Source organism: Tursiops truncatus, chromosome 12, assembly GCF_011762595.2.
Source record: "Tursiops truncatus isolate mTurTru1 chromosome 12, mTurTru1.mat.Y, whole genome shotgun sequence".
Classification (NCBI taxonomy): Eukaryota; Metazoa; Chordata; class Mammalia; order Artiodactyla; family Delphinidae; genus Tursiops; species Tursiops truncatus.
Window position 1 is genome coordinate 64,894,567 of NC_047045.1, and position 18,360 is coordinate 64,912,926.

General features: G+C 40.2%; 1 protein-coding gene and 1 long non-coding RNA gene across 2 annotated transcripts in view; one reads left to right on the plus strand and one right to left on the minus strand.

Annotated features, from left to right (window-relative positions):
* Positions 1–1,532: 1,532 nt before the first annotated feature.
* TXLNB (taxilin beta) overlaps positions 1,533–18,360 on the minus strand; it is a 40,227-nt gene continuing 23,399 nt past the window's right edge. Inside the window, exons 7-10 of the mRNA XM_019951910.3 lie at positions 16,951–17,025; positions 9,686–9,778; positions 7,459–7,554; positions 1,533–6,221 (exon numbers count right to left, since the gene is read on the minus strand). Coding sequence (XP_019807469.2) covers positions 5,082–6,221; positions 7,459–7,554; positions 9,686–9,778; positions 16,951–17,025 — 1,404 coding nt within the window. The 3' untranslated portion in view covers positions 1,533–5,081. The remainder of the gene's footprint in view (positions 6,222–7,458; positions 7,555–9,685; positions 9,779–16,950; positions 17,026–18,360) is intronic.
* The window catches only part of LOC141276034 (uncharacterized), an 89,085-nt gene continuing 75,785 nt past the window's right edge, over positions 5,061–18,360 (plus strand). The window contains exon 1 of the long non-coding RNA XR_012324886.1: positions 5,061–6,069. This is a non-coding gene — a long non-coding RNA (uncharacterized lncRNA). The remainder of the gene's footprint in view (positions 6,070–18,360) is intronic.

Consider the following 18,360-nt stretch of genomic DNA (forward strand, 5'->3'; position numbering starts at 1 on the left):
CGCCTGCCAATGCAGGGGACAAGGGTTCAAGCCCTGGTCCGGGAAGATCCCACATGCCACGGAGCAACTCAGCCTGTGTGCCACAACTACTGAGCTGGTGCACCACAACTACTAAAACCCTCGCGCCTAGAGCCTGTGCTCCCCAACAAGAGAAACCACCACGTTGAGAAGCCCACACACTGCAACGAAGAGTGGCCCCCACTCGCTGCAACTAGAGAAATCCTGTACGCAGCAAAGAAGACCCAATGCGGCCAAAAATAAATAAATAAATAAAATAAATTTATAATAAAATAAAATACACTATTATATAGTGAATGCTGACAGTGGTTGTTAGGGTGATAGAGTTGGGTAAATCTTCACTTTTCTCTATTTTCTAAATGTTCTATAATTTTATTATTTTAATACTAAAAAGACCACATTTATTATTTTAAAAGAAAGGCAAACAAGAAGAAAGAATAAAACAACAACACTGAGAAACATGTTTATAAAAATTTCCCCAAGTTGACATTACAGTGTGGAGGTGTGTGAATGTCATTACGGTTCTTGCCCTTTATTATAATCCTGCTTTCACAAAAGGGACCACCAATTGATGTGCCACTTCCTTTATTGCTCTTAATAGTCTTAAAGTTTTATCTTTTTATTTTTTCTTTTACATAATAGCTCTCTCTCCTTCTTTCTTCCCCTCTCTTAACATATGTCTTCGTGCTTTTCTTGTTATGGTGGTTTTGTGTTATTTGTTATGTCATCCATTGACTGTCAGTTCTGAAATAATCAATCTGACACCTAGGTATCTTTTAATTTTGATATGAGGTAATTGAACATTATGATATGCCACTTAAAAAAATTCAAAGTTAAAATATAAAATATAGCCAATATTTTATAATAACTGTAAATGGAAAGTAACCTTTAAAAACTGTATAAAAATTTTAAAAAGTGGATTTAATTAAAAAATTAATTTGGGGTTAAAAAAGAGTAAAAAAAGTTTTTAATATTAAACAGTTCATTCATTCATTCAAAAATATTTGCATATATTGCAAATAAATAAGTTAATTAAATGGGATCAACGTCGGTGTTAATAGAAAGTCTGAGGCTCTAATATCCAGCAGGAAGGACTTGCATTCAGATTTTGCCAAGGTTGATTGTCCTGCTGAAGTGATTTGTCTTGTTTCTTATCTCCAGATAGAGTGAAACAGCTTCTGTGAATAGTTTTTCTGCCATGGATCAATGAATTTGTAGGTTGCTTTTGCTAGTTAAATGTTTCTGTCAAATATCCTTATTCATGAAGAAAATGATTCCTTTTTATACTTTGTCCTTGTCAGGAAAAATGATAGTAGGTATCCTTTGAAAATACAGATGTAAAGACTCACCTATAGGAACAGAATTAAATCTGTGTCAAATTTTATACATGTGTGTTGTGTGCATATGTGTGTGTACATTCACACACATATGCATCAGTAACTAGCATTTGTGGAAATTCTATCAGGGGATACCACCAAGGAGACGCGACTTCAGGTATTGAGGATACAACTGAACAGTGTTGAGGAAAACCTTTATTGCTATCACTTATGAATGTTTCTATTCTCACGGAATGCTCTCATGGTTGCTCTAATGATAACTTTAATTTTCAGGTTCAGAAACGGAAATTAGTTAAGCCTTGTGAAAATTTAACCTATATACTCTACTTGCCTACTTACTTCCTAAATCCTACTTGCCAGTTTATGATGGGAACAAATTTTAGAGACCAGAGTTATCATTTTTATTTCATATCTTCTTTTAGTGAATCCTTTACATTTTAATTACTTTCACTTTTTCTAAATACTGGATTTAACTACTGGTTAGAGCAGGGGCTAAGGAAATTTTCCTGAAATGATCTCTCTCCTCGCTATCTCTTAGTCTTACTGAAAAGCAGCTTCAGTTTTGCAACATACACATAATACTTTCATTATTTAAAAAAAAAAAAGAGCTATTTTAAAAATGTGTATCTATACCATATGAAAAAAGCAAGGTTTAATCTTTTTTTTTTTCATTCTAGCTAAGCAACCCTCTTCTCCAAGCATGCTAGGAAATGCTGCGTTCCAGAAGCCCCTCCCGGATCAAGATGGGTTGGGGAGAGGGAATAAACAAAAGGCAGAACAGTGGGCCTCTTCCGATCTTGTTAGAGAAAAGTCTTGAAGCAGGTAGAAAAAGGAGAAAATGAGCTGACACCTTCTACACTCCCTCCCTTACTCCTCAGAATATTTCTGTGAGGGCACATGCCAGAGAAGTTTGTGGAAACATGGTCTCACGGGAGACTGGAACTGAAGCGTGATAGGTCTGCAGCAGCGGATGGCCAGGCCGAGGAGCCTGGGTTCTGCTCTCTCATTAGGCCTGGGCTGTCACATTCTCTCTCTCTCCCTTCCTCCTTCCCTCTTTTCTCTCACCGAGCGCACGCGTGCGCACACACCCACACCAAGATTTTCAAAGTGTTCATTCCATGTACATTCTACTCATAGACCAAAAATTCAACCAAGAGAATATAACCACAATCTTTGTTAGGTATTGTTGAAACATAGAAGTAACATAAGTAAAAATAAATATAAGTGAAAAATTTTAAAATAAAACCACTACTGGAGCATTTGGGAAGAGAAGTGCCTTTTTAGTAAATACATAAATTATAGTTATTTAATTTAGAAAATACCAATAACTTCAGTGTTTCTGGAAAGTAGACTTGGCATCTCTAGAAATAGTTATATGACCTTGATAGAGAACAGAAATTCCTTACTCTTTTGGGCCTTGTGAGTTATTGTTATAATTAGTAAGGCCAAAGGACTATAATAAAACATTCTTTGAATATTAAAATAATTCTTCCAAAGCCTATATTAAGCCTTGCAAATTTCAGGCAAGTTATTGTATCTGAAAATCTGCCCAAGATATACACCTTAGTGAGTAACGTGTTGCTATGAAAGCTTTTGGATTGAAAAAAAATGGACTTTTTAGAATATTTATTAGAATATTTGATTTACTGGATTTCGGCTCCTCTCCTGCCTGTTTCTCTTGCTAAACATTCAGAGTGAGACTTTACTATGATTATCTAATCTTACCCCATTCTTGGAAGTTCAGCCTCTGTAAATAATGGGAAAGGAGACCCTCCTGGATTGCTGTAGTACATATTTGGCTCTGAATTAAATGAATGTTTAAATAGCTAAGATTTTCAGTTAATGTTGAATTTGGCTGGATACCCTGTGGTTATAAAATTTTAAGCCTTTAAAAATACATGGGTTCTGCTATCTTCCTGATTTTTTTTTCCTGACTAGCATTTTGTTACTACCCTCACTGTCTGCTTCAAACAAATATTATGTAGTTTACAATTCTTATAGCATATGGTTGCTGCCTACAAGCACTTTGTGTGCTTTAGCAGACAGCCACATGCAACACTGAAAAATAATTTCTTGGATGAGTAGTAGAGAATCTTGCTTTAAACCATTTTTCTACTTGAGTTCAACTTTTAAGGTAGGGTTGGGTTAGATCTGTTTTTTCCCTCGCTCCCTCTCTTCCCTCCTATTTCTTTGTTGCAGTCTCTCTTTACTCTAGATAGAGTAATTCGTGCTGTCAGTATCATTAGCGGTTCTTGTCACGCAGTAATAATGGTATACTCATGTAGACAACCCCAGGTGTTTCTAGCTTTTGCATCTCCTAAATCCTCACCTATTTTTCAAGTCATTTTGAGTAGGGACCCACTTGTCCTTTGCTTTGAACTTCTGGCTGTACAGAATTCATCAAAGCAGAAAATGTGTTGGCTTGCAAGCCTCATCACTCATATTTAAACCCTGTGTGGATTTGTTTTGGAAAAATAATAGCTTTTACTAAGCCATAATTGAGATGAGGGCTGAATGTAATTTCCTGCTGCCAAGGAGAGGGTTGGAAAGAAGGAGCAGAAGCTTTGAGAATATAGATTAGGGCAGTGACAGCAGGAGGTGGTGGGGAAACCCTCTGGAGAGAGTGGTAGACAGCAGGGAGGCAACTGAAGAGTTGGCAGGGCCAGGTGAATATGCTCTCTCCAGACCTCTAGCTCAAAAGCCGGGGTACCAGAGCACAGACTCTCAGCCTGAGGGCCCTCAATCCCTCTATTCCCACCTCCCTTTCCCACTTCCAACCCTTTCCTTGCAGGAAGGCGTGAGTGGGCTGCTTCACCACATGAGGGTGTTGCAAGGCAAGGGGCCGAGTTGTGTAGGATAAGCAGCTGCAAGAGGTGAGCAGTCTACTGCTGTGATTGTTCCCCCATTTTTTAGGGCCTCTTTTGGCCATCTTTGTGTCTATGTGCTCTGTATAGCCTTGCGATCTAACCCAATCCTGTTCTGTCATTTAATCCATTGGTTGAATTTATTGACCTACCATTGGATTACTTATTTTTACCCAACATTATGTAGCCTAATATTTGTGTTCTGAACCTATTTCTAATTCACAGAGCTTTAGTCTACTGTAGTCCCAGGTGCAAAAGTAAGAGATAATTTTTTTGATAAGCATCTAAATATTCTGCATGACAGAAAGCCAAAAAGAGATGATAGAATATATGTGTAATATATATTTGCATACATGTGTATAAAATATACACGTGTATATAAGTGCATAAGCACATATATGTATATATTCATACATACACACACACAATGTATATAATGTTTAAATGGAACCTGGTCATCCATTACTTACTATGGCACTTATTAAACTCTATGGAAATAAATAAAGCATCACATTTTCAGTATTTATATATTGTGATGGGAGTCTTTAAACACCAAATCTTACTGTTAAGAAATTGAATTAAGTACCATCTTAATGGCAAATTAATATAAATTTGCTACTCGTATGTTTTGTTGCCATTTGAGAAAATTATCCTATCAGTGTTAAATAGAAAAGCTCCAAATCAGTTATAAGTTGAGAACAAATAGCAAAGGCTGAAGGTACTCCGCATAACATATTAAAATGTCTTGATTCTAAATAAGTCTCTTCCATTAGACGTCCCCAGCCCTTAACGCCTCTTTCAGGAGACAATCTGTTAGGACGATGGAAAGTCGGGAAGAACAGCCTCAGAAGGCAGAGGAGGCTTAGTCGACTCCTTCCAGATTGGTGTCGGCCACTTTGGGCAGCGGGGGCCCAGCTGAGGCCCCTCCTGGCAGCCCCTCTGCTGCTGCTGCTGCTGCTGCTGCTGCTGGGGGCTGCCTCCTGGGCTCACATCTAGACTCCCCAGCTGGCACGTGCTCTCCCGCTGCGGGCGGGGGGGCACGACCGTCTGCCTCCAACACCCATCGAAAAGCCTCTGCCGGAGGCTCCAGGGCCTGGCCGGAAGCTGCTGCCTCTGGCTTCCGGGTCTGCCCGTTGGCTTCCATCACCGGTAGAAATGCTTCTGCTGGAGGCTCCGGGTCCTGGCCGGAAGCTGCTGCCTCTGGCTTCCGGGTCTGCCCGTTGGCTTCCATCACCAGTAGAAATGCTTCTGCTGGAGGCTCCGGGGCCTGGCCGGAAAATACTGCCTCTGGGTTCCGGGACTGCCCGTTGGCCTCCACCTCCCGTAGAAATGCTTCTGCCGGAGGCTCCGGGGCGTGGCTGGAAAATGCTGCCTCTGGCTTCCGGGGCTGCTCGTTGGCCTCCATCTCCCGTAGAAACGCTTCTGCCGGAGGCTCCGGCGCCTGGCTGGAAAATGCTGCCTCTGGCTTCCGGGGCTGCGGATCAGCCTGTGGTGCAGCAGGGGGGCCATTGCCTTGGGCCTGTGCTCCTGACCCTGATCTGAGGGGAGGTTCTGCCTCGTTGCCTCCCTCCGCCTCAGCCTGAGGACTTGGGGGTTGCAGGGGACTCCCTGAATGGCATGCTGGGCTCAGAGGGGATTGTTCCAGCCCCTTGAGGGCCGTGCCGCCGCCCCCTTGAGGACTGCTGACTTCTGTTTGGATTTCTTTGGACGCATCGAGGGTTGACTCTGGACGATGAATGACCATGAAGGCCGCGGTCAGATTTTGCACAGCACTGTGAACACTGTTGGCTTCCTCCGCATCTGCCTCTTCACCCACGGAGGTATTTGACTCCGGTTCGTCGTCGTCAGAGGTGAGCTGACCTTGGTCATCCTTTTCAGGCATTTTTGTTTCTCTAATTTTTTTATAGAGTTCGTTTCTCTCCTCTTGTAAAGCTCGACAGAGGTTCTCTAGCCTTCCAATTTTCATCACGAAGCACTCATATTCTTTAGCTCTCAGTGCTTTCTGTGATTTAAACAGACACACACACACTTATAAAACGACATGAAAAGCAAAATTGCCAGGATGCTCTATGGAGAGAAGCAAAACCATTTGTCCAGGAATTTGTCTGTCAGGCTCTGACCACAGGGTGGTGGCTGGACAGATACTCTGTCAGGGACATCACTTCTAGTTTTGTACTGTGTTGGAGACTCTGGTAGAATTTTAAGCCACGTATTCTTTTCTTTAGAAAAGAAAGATAGCAAAGCTTCTCTCTGCTTCAGTCTAGGGCTTTTAAAATCTTATAATGAACTTCCTGCTTCTAAGACTTAGAAGGCATAAGTAGAAGTTTATGACAAAATGATTGAGATGGACTGGGTCTTGGCCATCAGCAATGCCTTATCTGTTCTGTAGATAAACTGCTATATGCTAATCCAGCAACTGTTTGATTTATGTTTATGAATAATAAGCACATTTCTTTGGAATTGGTTGCAATTTGGGATGAATTGTTAGAACAGTAATTATATCCAGAGAAACTCACCACACACTCATTCATGATGCTGCTTGAACTGTTCAATTCTCCTTTCCTCTAGAAATGTTGGTGTGTTTGTGCATGAAATCATCTTACTCCTTCAGCCCCACCTTTGTGCTACTCTGTACCTTTTTTTCCCCCACTTCTTTACGTGGAGAGGCCTTCACTTGAAAGCCCTGCCTCTCAGGTTAAGGACCATGTATCTTTGCCTTTATGGTCTCAGAATCTCCAGAGCCTGATGTAATATCAGTATTTAAATGCCTGTTGGAGGAATTAAACAATATATCTCTGTATCTGTCTATAAAATAGCACATACCCTGGGTGCTTGGGCTAGTGTCTTCTCTCAGTTATGTTCAAATCAACTAATTAATTTATTCTGCGCCTGTATTGTGTCAGGCACCAGGGAAATTCAAGGACAGGTAAAACACTCATCCTGCCTTTAAGGAATTCACGGTCCAGCAGGTGTGGTGCTGCTTTGGGGACAGCTTTGGAATCAACAAGTAGGCGTGTGACTTAGGGTCACAACACTCTTTATGAGTCTGGACCTAAGACTAAATTACTAAATTGACGTTTGCTCTAATTATTTTTATTACAATATCATATACCACATCCCAGAAAAATTCAGCTCTTTTTCAAAAGTAATTATTTTGTGGTATTAGACCATAATTATTTTCTGAGTATAAATATATTGACTAGACAAGGGAAGATGAACAAGGGGAAAAACTTCCTCACCTCTTCAATCATGTCCAACAGAGCTTTGTTACAGTTCTCAAACCGAGCTTTCCACGTGGCTGTGTCCTTTTCCAGCTTCTTCATTTTCTTAGTGGTCTACAAAAATGAGTGTTTTAATGTTAATTCTGAAGAGTTAATATATCAAAGAAACTATCAGTTCCCTATGTGACTTCAAGAAAAGTCCTTTCATTACCAGCTGCTGAAGCAAGCAAAAATTCGATGTCAAGAAATGATGACTGAGTGGAGAGAGCCATGATTTATTTTTGAATCATCTAGGTCAGTGGTGAACAAACTTACTTGCACCAGAGCCAATTAAGGAGAAAGGAAAACTACTTAAGGCCTTTCTGTTTTGTCATTGCTTTTTCTTTTTCTTAAAATAAAAATAGCCTTATTGAGTTCCAAGAATAAGCTTGAAATTTAGATTATTTACTGTACTGAATGGAAGATTATTAGTGAGAAGGTCGGCCTGGCTTTTCAGATGTTAAAATGTTGATAATATCTGGGCACATCTGAGAAGTAGCCACACAAAGGCAACTTTCTATGTTCTCAGCCTTCACATTTGTAGAGTGCAGTAGGATTCACAGAATGTGATTACATGCGTTATTGCTTTCATCCTTGAGACAGTCCCCCAAGGAGGATTCTGTTTTCACTTCCACTTTATAAACGGGGAAACTAAGGTTCAGAGAGGTGGAGTAATATTCAGGTGAGTTAGCAGAAGAGTAGGGCTGGAGTAATTTCATTTAATGCAACATGTGCAGAGTGCATGCTAGTTGCCAGGCCGGGCTGGGTGTAGGGCATCCAGAAGTTACTAAAATGAAGCCTGGCTTTTTCAGACCTGAAACTACTCACGTTCCTAGTTATAGGAGCTCCTCCTCCTCTCTGCTTGCCTGAAGGACAAGGCGTGTGTTCAGGTGCAGTTACCCTGGATGAACCACACCTGGGCACTGGCTGCTTCATGCTAACCTGCCTGAGGCGGGTCTGCTTGGAGGCTAGAGGCTGGGCCCAAGCAGTTGGCCCCTGGGCCCTATAGAGAAGCTATGTGAGCCTTGAGTGCTTTTTTATTTTGATCATTTAACTGACTTAAACTTTTAAAAGTCATCAGCACCTTTAGGAATTTGATGAAATCCATGGGACCACACCTAAAGAAATGCAATATGCATATCAAATTTTTTTGCTAATTCTGCTAAGAGTCTATAAATTAACTCCAGATAGAAAACTCCTTTAATATTTATTCCAATCTTAAAACTATGTAATTTTGCAATAAATAACAGCATTTTTACTACTCTAATATTTATTCCAAATTAAAACTAACTCTGTAATTAAAAAAAATTTTTTTAAATGGATGGATCCATCGTGGAGTGAGAAAGCTGTAACTTTTAACAAATGTTGGCCCTTTAAGTTTGCTCATGAATTGTGAAATTTATCATATTAGTTTATGAAAATTTTTTCAAAGAATGCTTTCTACACTTAAAAAGGGTTAATGCCAGTGCCTGTTCAGAAACACAGTTCTGATGCTGATTTTATTTTGGGAAGACACTGAATTAAACAAAATATAAACAGTATGTCCAACAATAATATTAGCACCTTATATCTGTAAAAGACTTTTAAAAAGTTTAAGACCCTTAAAAATACATTAACTTATTTGAACTTCACAATCTTGTCAAGTAGGCAAGGGAAATCGTTTCTTAATTTATAGATAAGGGGGAAGTTAAGTGAATTGTTCACTGCTACTTGATGAGTAAAAACACACCCAGACTTCATCTCCTCATTCAGCGCCCTGTCCGTTATATCTTATTACATATATTCTCTTCTGAGAAGGATCCTATGAAATGGTATTTTCTACTCTAACATTCTGCTTTTGCTTATTTGTATGAAAATTAATTTTTTTAATCTTTAAAAGATTAGTTTTTAATTTCAGTATAAACAACATAATATTAAATTTCTAGCTCTTATCTTTTCTTTTTACACCTCTCCATGGCCTAGAAAATGAAAATATTCTTCCTCAGAGTGAAAATGTATCCTAGTGTTTTCAGACTCTTCCTAAGACTAATTCACCAGATACTTACCGATAAAAAAAATACAGTCCAAATCTCATTTGCATGTCTAAATGTTTCATTACTTCATGAAATGCACTGAAATATCTTAGCAAGAGAAAAATGAACCCAAAGGAGTGTTGCGTGTCGAACTAGAAGATGTCAGTATTTCGTGGGGGATAAGCAATACTCACTTTCTCCATTTCCTGTTTGAAGGTGGCAAACACCTCATTGCTTTTTGCCAGTGTGCTCTGAAACTCTTCAAACCTTTCAGAGTAGACAGTAAGCTGTAAACAGGGGAAAGAGTAGATTTGTTTTAGGACTGCTTTCAGAATGCTTCCAGAACAAAACAACATGTCATTGTTTATTGTTTGAGAACAAAAATGATATAAGGTAATTTTTAATACAATGTTAGTGATATGTTCAATTCTTTTTACTACGAGATCAGCCTAGGTCAGTGAGTATGATTGAAGTACTTCTTTAAAGAAAAATGAAATAATAAAATACATCATCACCATTTCATTATAACTTTTACCAGCAAACATTTTTTGAGCATTGAACATAAGCACTGACTCTGTGTACAAAAGCATTTAACCTGTAGTTCCTGTTTTTGAGGGACCTGCACTCCTGACAGGAAGATAATCCCAAAGACAACTTGATTATAGGACAGTGAATACAAAGTACCAAGTCAGTTAAGTACTGATCAGAGAAGGAGGTGAGTGTGGCAGGTGATCATTTGAGCCACAGTTTTGTGGAGAAGGTGAGCCTTGTACCTGGTCTTGAAGGAAGCAAGAATGAAGACAAGTATGGGCCAGACATGGACGAGGGTTGCTGCATTATGCAGGTTGTGCTATCATAAGCAATCGTCATTTCCCTTTTTGACATTGTGGTTTTGTGTATTTATGAATACAGTGTTCTAGCCAACAGCAGTTAGTTGTCCCTTTTCAACAAAATCGGTTTATGATACCAGTTTTTTTATAGATGGAAATAATGAGTCTTGAGGGAGAAATGCCTTTTTCTAATTTGCACCAATAAAACATCATAAGGATTAGCCTGGGAGTATGGAGAAGCTTTGTACCTCCACATCCTTAATTCCGAGGCTTGTATTTGGGGTAGGAATAGGGCAGGATAGGGAAGGAGAGTGCATAAATCCTTGATTGTTACTGACAGTGATACAATAATAAAATCTTTTGAAAATAATTTTAGGATAGCACATTTTGAGTGAGTGGAGATTTAATATGGGTGATTCTTGTTTACTAACATGGAAAGTTTCCGTTTTCAAATGAGACTTTGGTACTCTGACTGTCTGGAACAGCCTCAAGCCCTCAGTTGGGCGCCAGCTGGCTGGTGGTACTTGTGAGACTGTCCTTTCAAAAGCAGAGAAGAGTGACTGACCGAAAGCCAGTAGGTTGGAGAGTTCCCAGTCTTGGGGATGGGAGTTAGAGGAAGGGTGTGGGAATCAAACAACCCCTAGAACCAAGAAAATTTGCTTATCTAGGATGGCTCATTCTCACATGATTCAGAATAGCAGGGTTTTATTGCAGTACACAAGAACAACAAAATAACGTAAAACTTTTCATAGGACACAGATTTTCCCAAGTCAGACAACAGTTGACCATCATTTTGAAATCAATCATTAACTCTGTGGATATGTGATAAAACTTGAGGTAACTCTAGTGGCCTAAAATTCTTCTCATGATTCTTTGGCATACAGATTTAAAAAGACTGGGTAACGTGGCAGAAGGGAATTCATGGCCAGGAAGGTACCCTAGGGTTTTACACACATAGTGCATAAGACAATACAGCTGACCCTTGAACAACTCAGGGGGTGAGGGACACTGATCCTCCATGAAGTGCAAAATCTGTGTATAATTTATAGTCAGCCCTCTGTACTCCCGGGTGCTCATATCTGCGGTTCCCCATCTGCAGATTCAACCAACCTTGGATACTGCAGTACTGTAGTATTTACTATTGAAAAAAATCGACGTGTAATTAGATCAGCACAGTTCAAACTCATGTTGTTCAAGTGTCAACTATACTTGATCATTATATGCAATGCACTCTTGATATAGTCTATTTAATTGTTTCATTTTTTCCCAAAGTACTGGCTGAGATCCACTGAACCTTGATTTCAGGGTGAATGAATAGGTCAAGTCCCTCAATTTGAGTGTAAGCTCCTGTGGGACTGGCTGCCTGTACTGCCCATGGTCTAGTGGTATAGGGTGGGGACAGCTACCCCCAGCTGATCCTCTTCACCTATCACAAAATCCATTCATTTGTATTTTTGGCCAAGCCTCCTGTTAACTTCTTTTCCTTACTTTCTCCTCTTTCTTTTTCCAGCTTTTCAGTAATTCCAGCAGAAGTACAGGGGGTTCGCAGATATGATCTCCTGAGCTGGTCCTCCCAGACCCTCTCCTGCACAACTAGACCCTCTCTCTAGTTGTAGGCTGCAGACAGGAAGGGAAGGAGTGGGCACGTGTGCGGTGCATTTCGCCTGCACAACCTTGACAGGCTCAACGGGGGCAACCACACGCACCCCGGCCAGCTCTCTCCTTATTCTTTGGGCAAAATGTTCTTTTGGTGTATAAATTCGGCAGATTTTGTTTCCCTTCCCCATGTTTTCTTGTGGCATGGAGAAGACAGATATACCAGAGTTCCAAGGAGTAGTGTCTCACTTCATTACCACTTCTGGCTTTTTTCTAGTGACCATCAACTTTTTCTCTCTTTTCATCTTTTAAATTGGGTAAAATACACATAACATAAGATTTGCCATCTTAGCCATTTTAAGTATATAGTTCAATATTGTTAAGTATGTTCACATTGTTGTACACCCCAATTTCCAGAACTTTTCATCATGCAAAACTGAAACTCTACACCTGTTAAACGATAGCTCTCCATTTCTTCCTTTTAGTGACTGTTTTTAATAGTCTGCTTTTCTTCCTATTTGACCTCTTTGTCATACGTGGCAAAACCTGTATGGACTGTGCTTTTCTCAAGTAACCAACTCTGTCACTCTTTATTGATACGAACTAAAATGCACACTTCCTGTTTACTTTATGGATATGTGTTTGGTCATATTTTCCCTCTTACTATTATGCTGACATGATGCATGTTTTTTTTGTTTCGTTTTGTTTTTGGTTTTTTTTTTTTGCGGTATGCGGGCCTCTCACTGTTGTGGCCTCTACCGTTGCGGAGCACAGGCTCTGGACGTGCAGGCTCAGCGGCCATGGCTCACGGTCCCAGCCGCTCCGCGGCACGTGGGATCTTCCCACAACGGGGCACGAACCCGCGTCCCCTGCATCGGCAGGCGGACTCTCAACCACTGTGCCACCAGGGAAGCCCATGATGCATGTTTGATGTGTCATATTCCCTCTTTCACTTTGGTATTTCAGGGAAGCGTGGAAGGGACATCCAGAGGTCTTCCTCAGTATTTTTACCAGAGGCAGAAATATAAACAAACTATTCTAGGGTTAGTAACAACAACAGTTGCCCTGACATTTCACTTTTAAATGGGCGGAGCGGCACACACATTCTTTTACCTGAGCACAAATTTTAATTACAAACATTCATAGCATATATGAAACAGAAACGTGTCCAGGAATTGTCTTAGCCAACTTGGGAGATTTGGTTTGGGAACTAGTCCAATTATAATAGTAATTGCAGAGGAATCTCCTTTCATCTTATATAGATAAGGTGAGGCCTTCTGAGATTAAAGACTATGAACACCCATCTTTAACAGTTGACTCACTGATCTTCCCCCTGGGGTAGTATTTTGTGTCCGTGCTGCTGTGTTTTGTGGGTATTGCTGACTTCCCACATCTACCACCATCTTCATTCTTATCGATCCAATGAACACTCTATTTGTAGCCACAATTGTATCCCATTGATCATCTCTGACATTTACTCTATTGCCTTGGTTTGTATAATTGAAAGCTAAACATCTCTTCCCTAAGTGAGAATCATGCCCCAGATTGGCAACATGTTGTCTTATGACTGAAAAGTGACTTCCGCCTAGGAAAACACAATCTATCCTTGATATTTCCTTTGCTAAGACCATAGAAATGGAGACTAAGGCCTCTCCTTCCTACCATCCGACTCCTTTCTTTCTTTCTTTTTTTTTTTTTTTGCTGTATGCGGGCCTCTCACTGTTGTGGCCTCTCCCATTGCGGAGCACAGGCTCCGGACGCGCAGGCTCAGCGGCCATGGCTCACGGGCCCAGCCGCTCCGCGGCATGTGGGATCTTCCCAGACCGGGGCACGAACCCGTGTCCCCTGCATCGGCAGGCGGACTCTCAACCACTGCGCCACCAAGGAAGCCCCATCCAACTCCTTTAATTGTCAAACCAAAGGAAGTGTTTGAGTGCCTTGCAAGATCATCTGTGATAGACTTTGTTTTTCAAGGTTTAAACATTTAAAAAATATAATGCTGATATTTTTCAAGAGGAGCTCATTTAAACATTATTACACATAGGGATTTGGGGCCTCTGTATTCTTCGTGATGACTAAGTAATTATTGCAGTTCTGAAAATGCCTTGAAGACAAAAGAGATAGACAAGGGAGGGTCCTTACAGAGAGAGCCACGTGCCATGGAAAGCAAGGTGATGGAGGAGGCAGGGTTATCTAGTTTAGCTGAGTTCTTCAGCTCTGGATATTCTCTACATTCATAAACTAGAGCTGAACGTGGTTTTGAGATCATCTTTTCCAGTGGTTCTTAAACTTTTTTTCAAATAAAGACTTCTTTTGTCTCATATATCATTATGTGGATCTTTACCTATGAAATAATACTAATGTTAGCGCATACACTAATCAGTTGTTAGCATTTTAATTAATATTTATCACTAGATTGTGAGTTTAATTAGGCAGGGATTTTTGATTCTCTTATTAAGTACTATATTTCTAACATCTAGAACCATGCCTAGCACTTAGATGCTCAATAAATATTAGTTGAATTAATTATGCTTACTATGGGGGCAGGCACTAAGTGTTTTTTTTTTTTTTAATTGTTGAATGTGTCTACTCTTTTGTTTTTTAATTAGTTTATTTTTATTTTTGTCTTAGTTGGGTCTTTGTTGCTATGAGCAGGCTTTCTCTAGTTGTGGTGAGCGGGGGATACTCTGTTGCGATGCACGGGCTTCTCATTGCAGTGGCTTCTCTTGTTGCAGAGCACAGGCTCTAGGCGCGAGCTTCAGTAGTTACAGTACACAGGCTCAGTAGTTGTGGCTCGTGGGCTCTAGAGTGCAGGCTCAGTAGTTGTGGTGCACGGGCTTAGTTGCTCCGTGGCATGTGGGATCTTCCCAGACCAGGGCTCGAACCCGTGTCCCCTGCATTGGCAGGCGGATTCTTAACCACTGTGCTACCAGGGAAGCCCTGAGCTAAGTGTTTTGAGTGCATAACTTGAAAACAAACTGCATATACTACATGTTAATTAACTCATTTTCCTTCTATAAACTTAATCAAACATATGAATAACTGCCATCCATGCTGCTAAGCAAAAGCTGATATAATGTCAGAAACAACTACATTTTAGATAGTAGCTGCTGCCTTATGTGCTATTAGGTTTTGGAAATACTGAAAAGTAATGGGCCTCCCAGAGGTCAGAGGACTCCAGCTTGGGATCATTGATCCGTTACAACATCCTTATTTTACAGACCAGGAAATTTAGGTCCAGGGAGGTTTAGGTGAGCTGCACAGAATCAGACAGCTTCACAGTAGAAGAGCCAGGACTCTGACCCTGGTCCCTGGGTTCGACCCAGTATTGAGGGATGAACGAGGAACACTGGCAAGTCTAGAACCCTGGGTCATACTTTTTCAAACTTGAGTGGGTATAGGTGGGAAATTGGATCACACCTTTATGTTATTTCACAGGTCATTAAAGACCTAGATTCTGATACCAGCCAAATGAGTCACTCTCTAGCCCAGAGTCTAGTGGTATTAATCTATTCTTCATTTAACATAGAGGAATAGAGATTGCTTATAACAGATGGAACAATGAATAGCTTCAAGTACTGCCTGTTGTACCCCTCAAGGCTCTGTGCTGTGAATGGGACAGGGATAGAGCCAGAAGCCCTGACTTGCTTCTCTGGACTCTCCCCCACAACAGCCCCCGCACTGGACAGTGAGGTCACACCTCCTTTCCCCCCTGCCTGCCTCTGGTTAGAAAACTGCCACTGCCTGCCACCCACCCCACACCATGATATGATGTGTTCCGTGACTGCCTAAAGGATCACCTTGAGTTTGTAACTTTAGAGTTTAGTCCTTCGATTCTATTAATGGTGAAAAAAAATTACGGTTCGTATTTCTATGTAATTAATATTTTTAAACTATTTTGATCTACTAGTGGGGGAAACAATTCATCATTGGGTTTTGTACACACATTGGAAAGGTGTGCTTTAGGAAGGTTACATATCAAAATGTTATTTTGTTTTTGTCTGTGTAGTGGTATAATTTGTGATTTTAAGTTTCTTGTTTTTCCTACTTTCCTTTTTAAAAAATGAACACGTAAAAAGAAAAATGAACACGTATTCATTGAACTTGTTCATTCATACAGTGAATTTTTTTCACAATGAACAAATATTCAGCAGTCAGCACATAAACATTTACAAGTGAATTATTCAAATCTTAAATTAATGCTGCCCAGTTTGGAAGGCTTCTGATTTTCTCGCTTTCTGTGAATTTGCTCTGTGAGATTTTACAGTCCCTTTAGCACTTGGGCATTTCTCCCAGCAGGGGAGCTAGAGCCCCTCTGTGGCCCGGCCTGTGGCAGGATGGCTCTCCTGGAAACTAACAGGGAGTGTTTGCCAGCAGGGGCAGAGCCCCAAGGGCACCAGAAAGATGGATAGGTCTGGCTTTCCTCCAGAGCCAGTTGTTGCATGAGGCTTTATTTTTGAGCCTGAAATACGAATTCCCATAGTCTAATCAAAACATACACATAACATCACGAAGCCAAATCAAAATGGTTTCTGATGTCTGCCATCTTTAATCGTGTGACACTGACAAGGCCAACCTCTGATAGCACAAAAACGTGGGTGCTGACTCTATTTTTCTAATTTCCTTTTATTATAAATAATGTCAAACAAGTAAGGACATTTTCAGTATTGACAGTTATAGATGGTGCATCTGGACAGTTACATTTTACCCTTACCTTGACAGGTTAATGGGGGAGGAGAGAGAGGACATATGAACAGGTAGGCAAGGACCTGGCCACCAGCTTATTCTGGTTGTCCCTCATTTGTATTGATATGTCAGCAGACCTTTTGACTGGAAGTTGTTGGTGCAGAGCATTTATTTTTCTTAGGTATAACATTGTACTTTTATTTTTACTTAAAAATAATAAATATGAAGTTATTCTTCATTTCCAACTTCTGTCCCTACTTCCCCTCCCACATGGAAGGCCTCTTGCTGACTACCTTTGGTTCACAGCAAGGAGGGCACACCCATGCATTGTTGTACCCCTACTTCACCTGAGCCTGCAGGACTGTCTCTTGTTCCTTCAGCACTTTGGCCTGAAGTTTCCACTCTGCTGCCTGGTTCAGCAACTGTGAGAAGAGAATGCATGGAAAGACTCATTTAGATTACCGTTTGTTGTAACTTGTGTGTAAACTTAATTACTTGCTAAGTAATCCTCTTAAGTAATTTTGGGGGAACTTTGCAAAGAATCTAAGAAAGCTAAGAAAACAACTAGTTTAAAAAGTTTGATTCTCAACTAAAAATTAGTGATTCCAATGGAAAAAAAAAAAAAGAGGAAAAAAGTCTCCAACTCAAGCATGAATCACACAAAATTCAACCTCCCACCAAATTCTGGACCCGTCTGTAGAAATTCTGGCCAACTATCATTCAGCCTCTGCTTGAACATTTCCATAATATTCCCACCTGGGGCATTGTTGTGAGCAACTGTTCCTTTATATTAAACCCAACTGTTCCTTTATATTAGACCACTGTTCTCCACCATAGTATGCATTGGAATCTCCTCAGGGGCATGTTAAACTGCAAATCCTTCTCAGAGAAAATAAGTTAGGAAGTATTAGGGTGTGATTAGAATCTGTACTTAAAGCAAATACCCAAGATGGTTTGGATATTGGTGGTCCATGGATTATACTTTGAGAAACACCAGGTTAGAAATTTGACCTATTACTCCAAATCCTATATAAGGTTTACAAAAGAAGCCTCACCTCTCTTCTATAAGGCAGCCCTTCAAATACAACCAAGGCCCTCATGTCAAGTACGATCAGAACTGGAACTCATGGGTTAAATTGAAAAAGTTGTTTTAGGCGTAAAAATGACACATACATATGTAAGACATGTTATTTTAACTTAAGATGTATGTTCATTTATTTATCAATTTTGATGTAGGGCTGTGATCTTTGTTTTGGGTATGGATCTTCTGATTGGAATTCGGAGGGTTTTTGCTTGTTTTTACAAAAATCATATCTATAATATGGCATATAAGATTTATAATTTTTTTAAAACAATACTGCTAGAACCTAAAGACCTAAGATATTTGTAAAGCAGCTTGATTGGATAATTCTCTAGAGTTTTACAACTTTCTTCCAGTCTTTTATAGTTGCTCACATCTAAGTTGACAGTTTTTTTTTGCTATTGGCCTACATCTAGGCTTTCAACTCATTAAGCATAGTTTTTTTTAGAAACAACTCTTTCTTTTAACACATATTTCATCAGTTTATGTATCATTCTGTTGATTTACATAATACAAAACCAAGGATAACTGGGAAGAAAAGATTTGGGAGCAAAGACCTGATTCTTAGTAAGCTCTATCTTAGTTAACATGGGCAACCACGGGTAGATATTCCAGAGTGGCTAACTAGCCCCAGGATTCAGCATGCTGTGGCCACCTGTCAGCGTGCTTCCAGAGA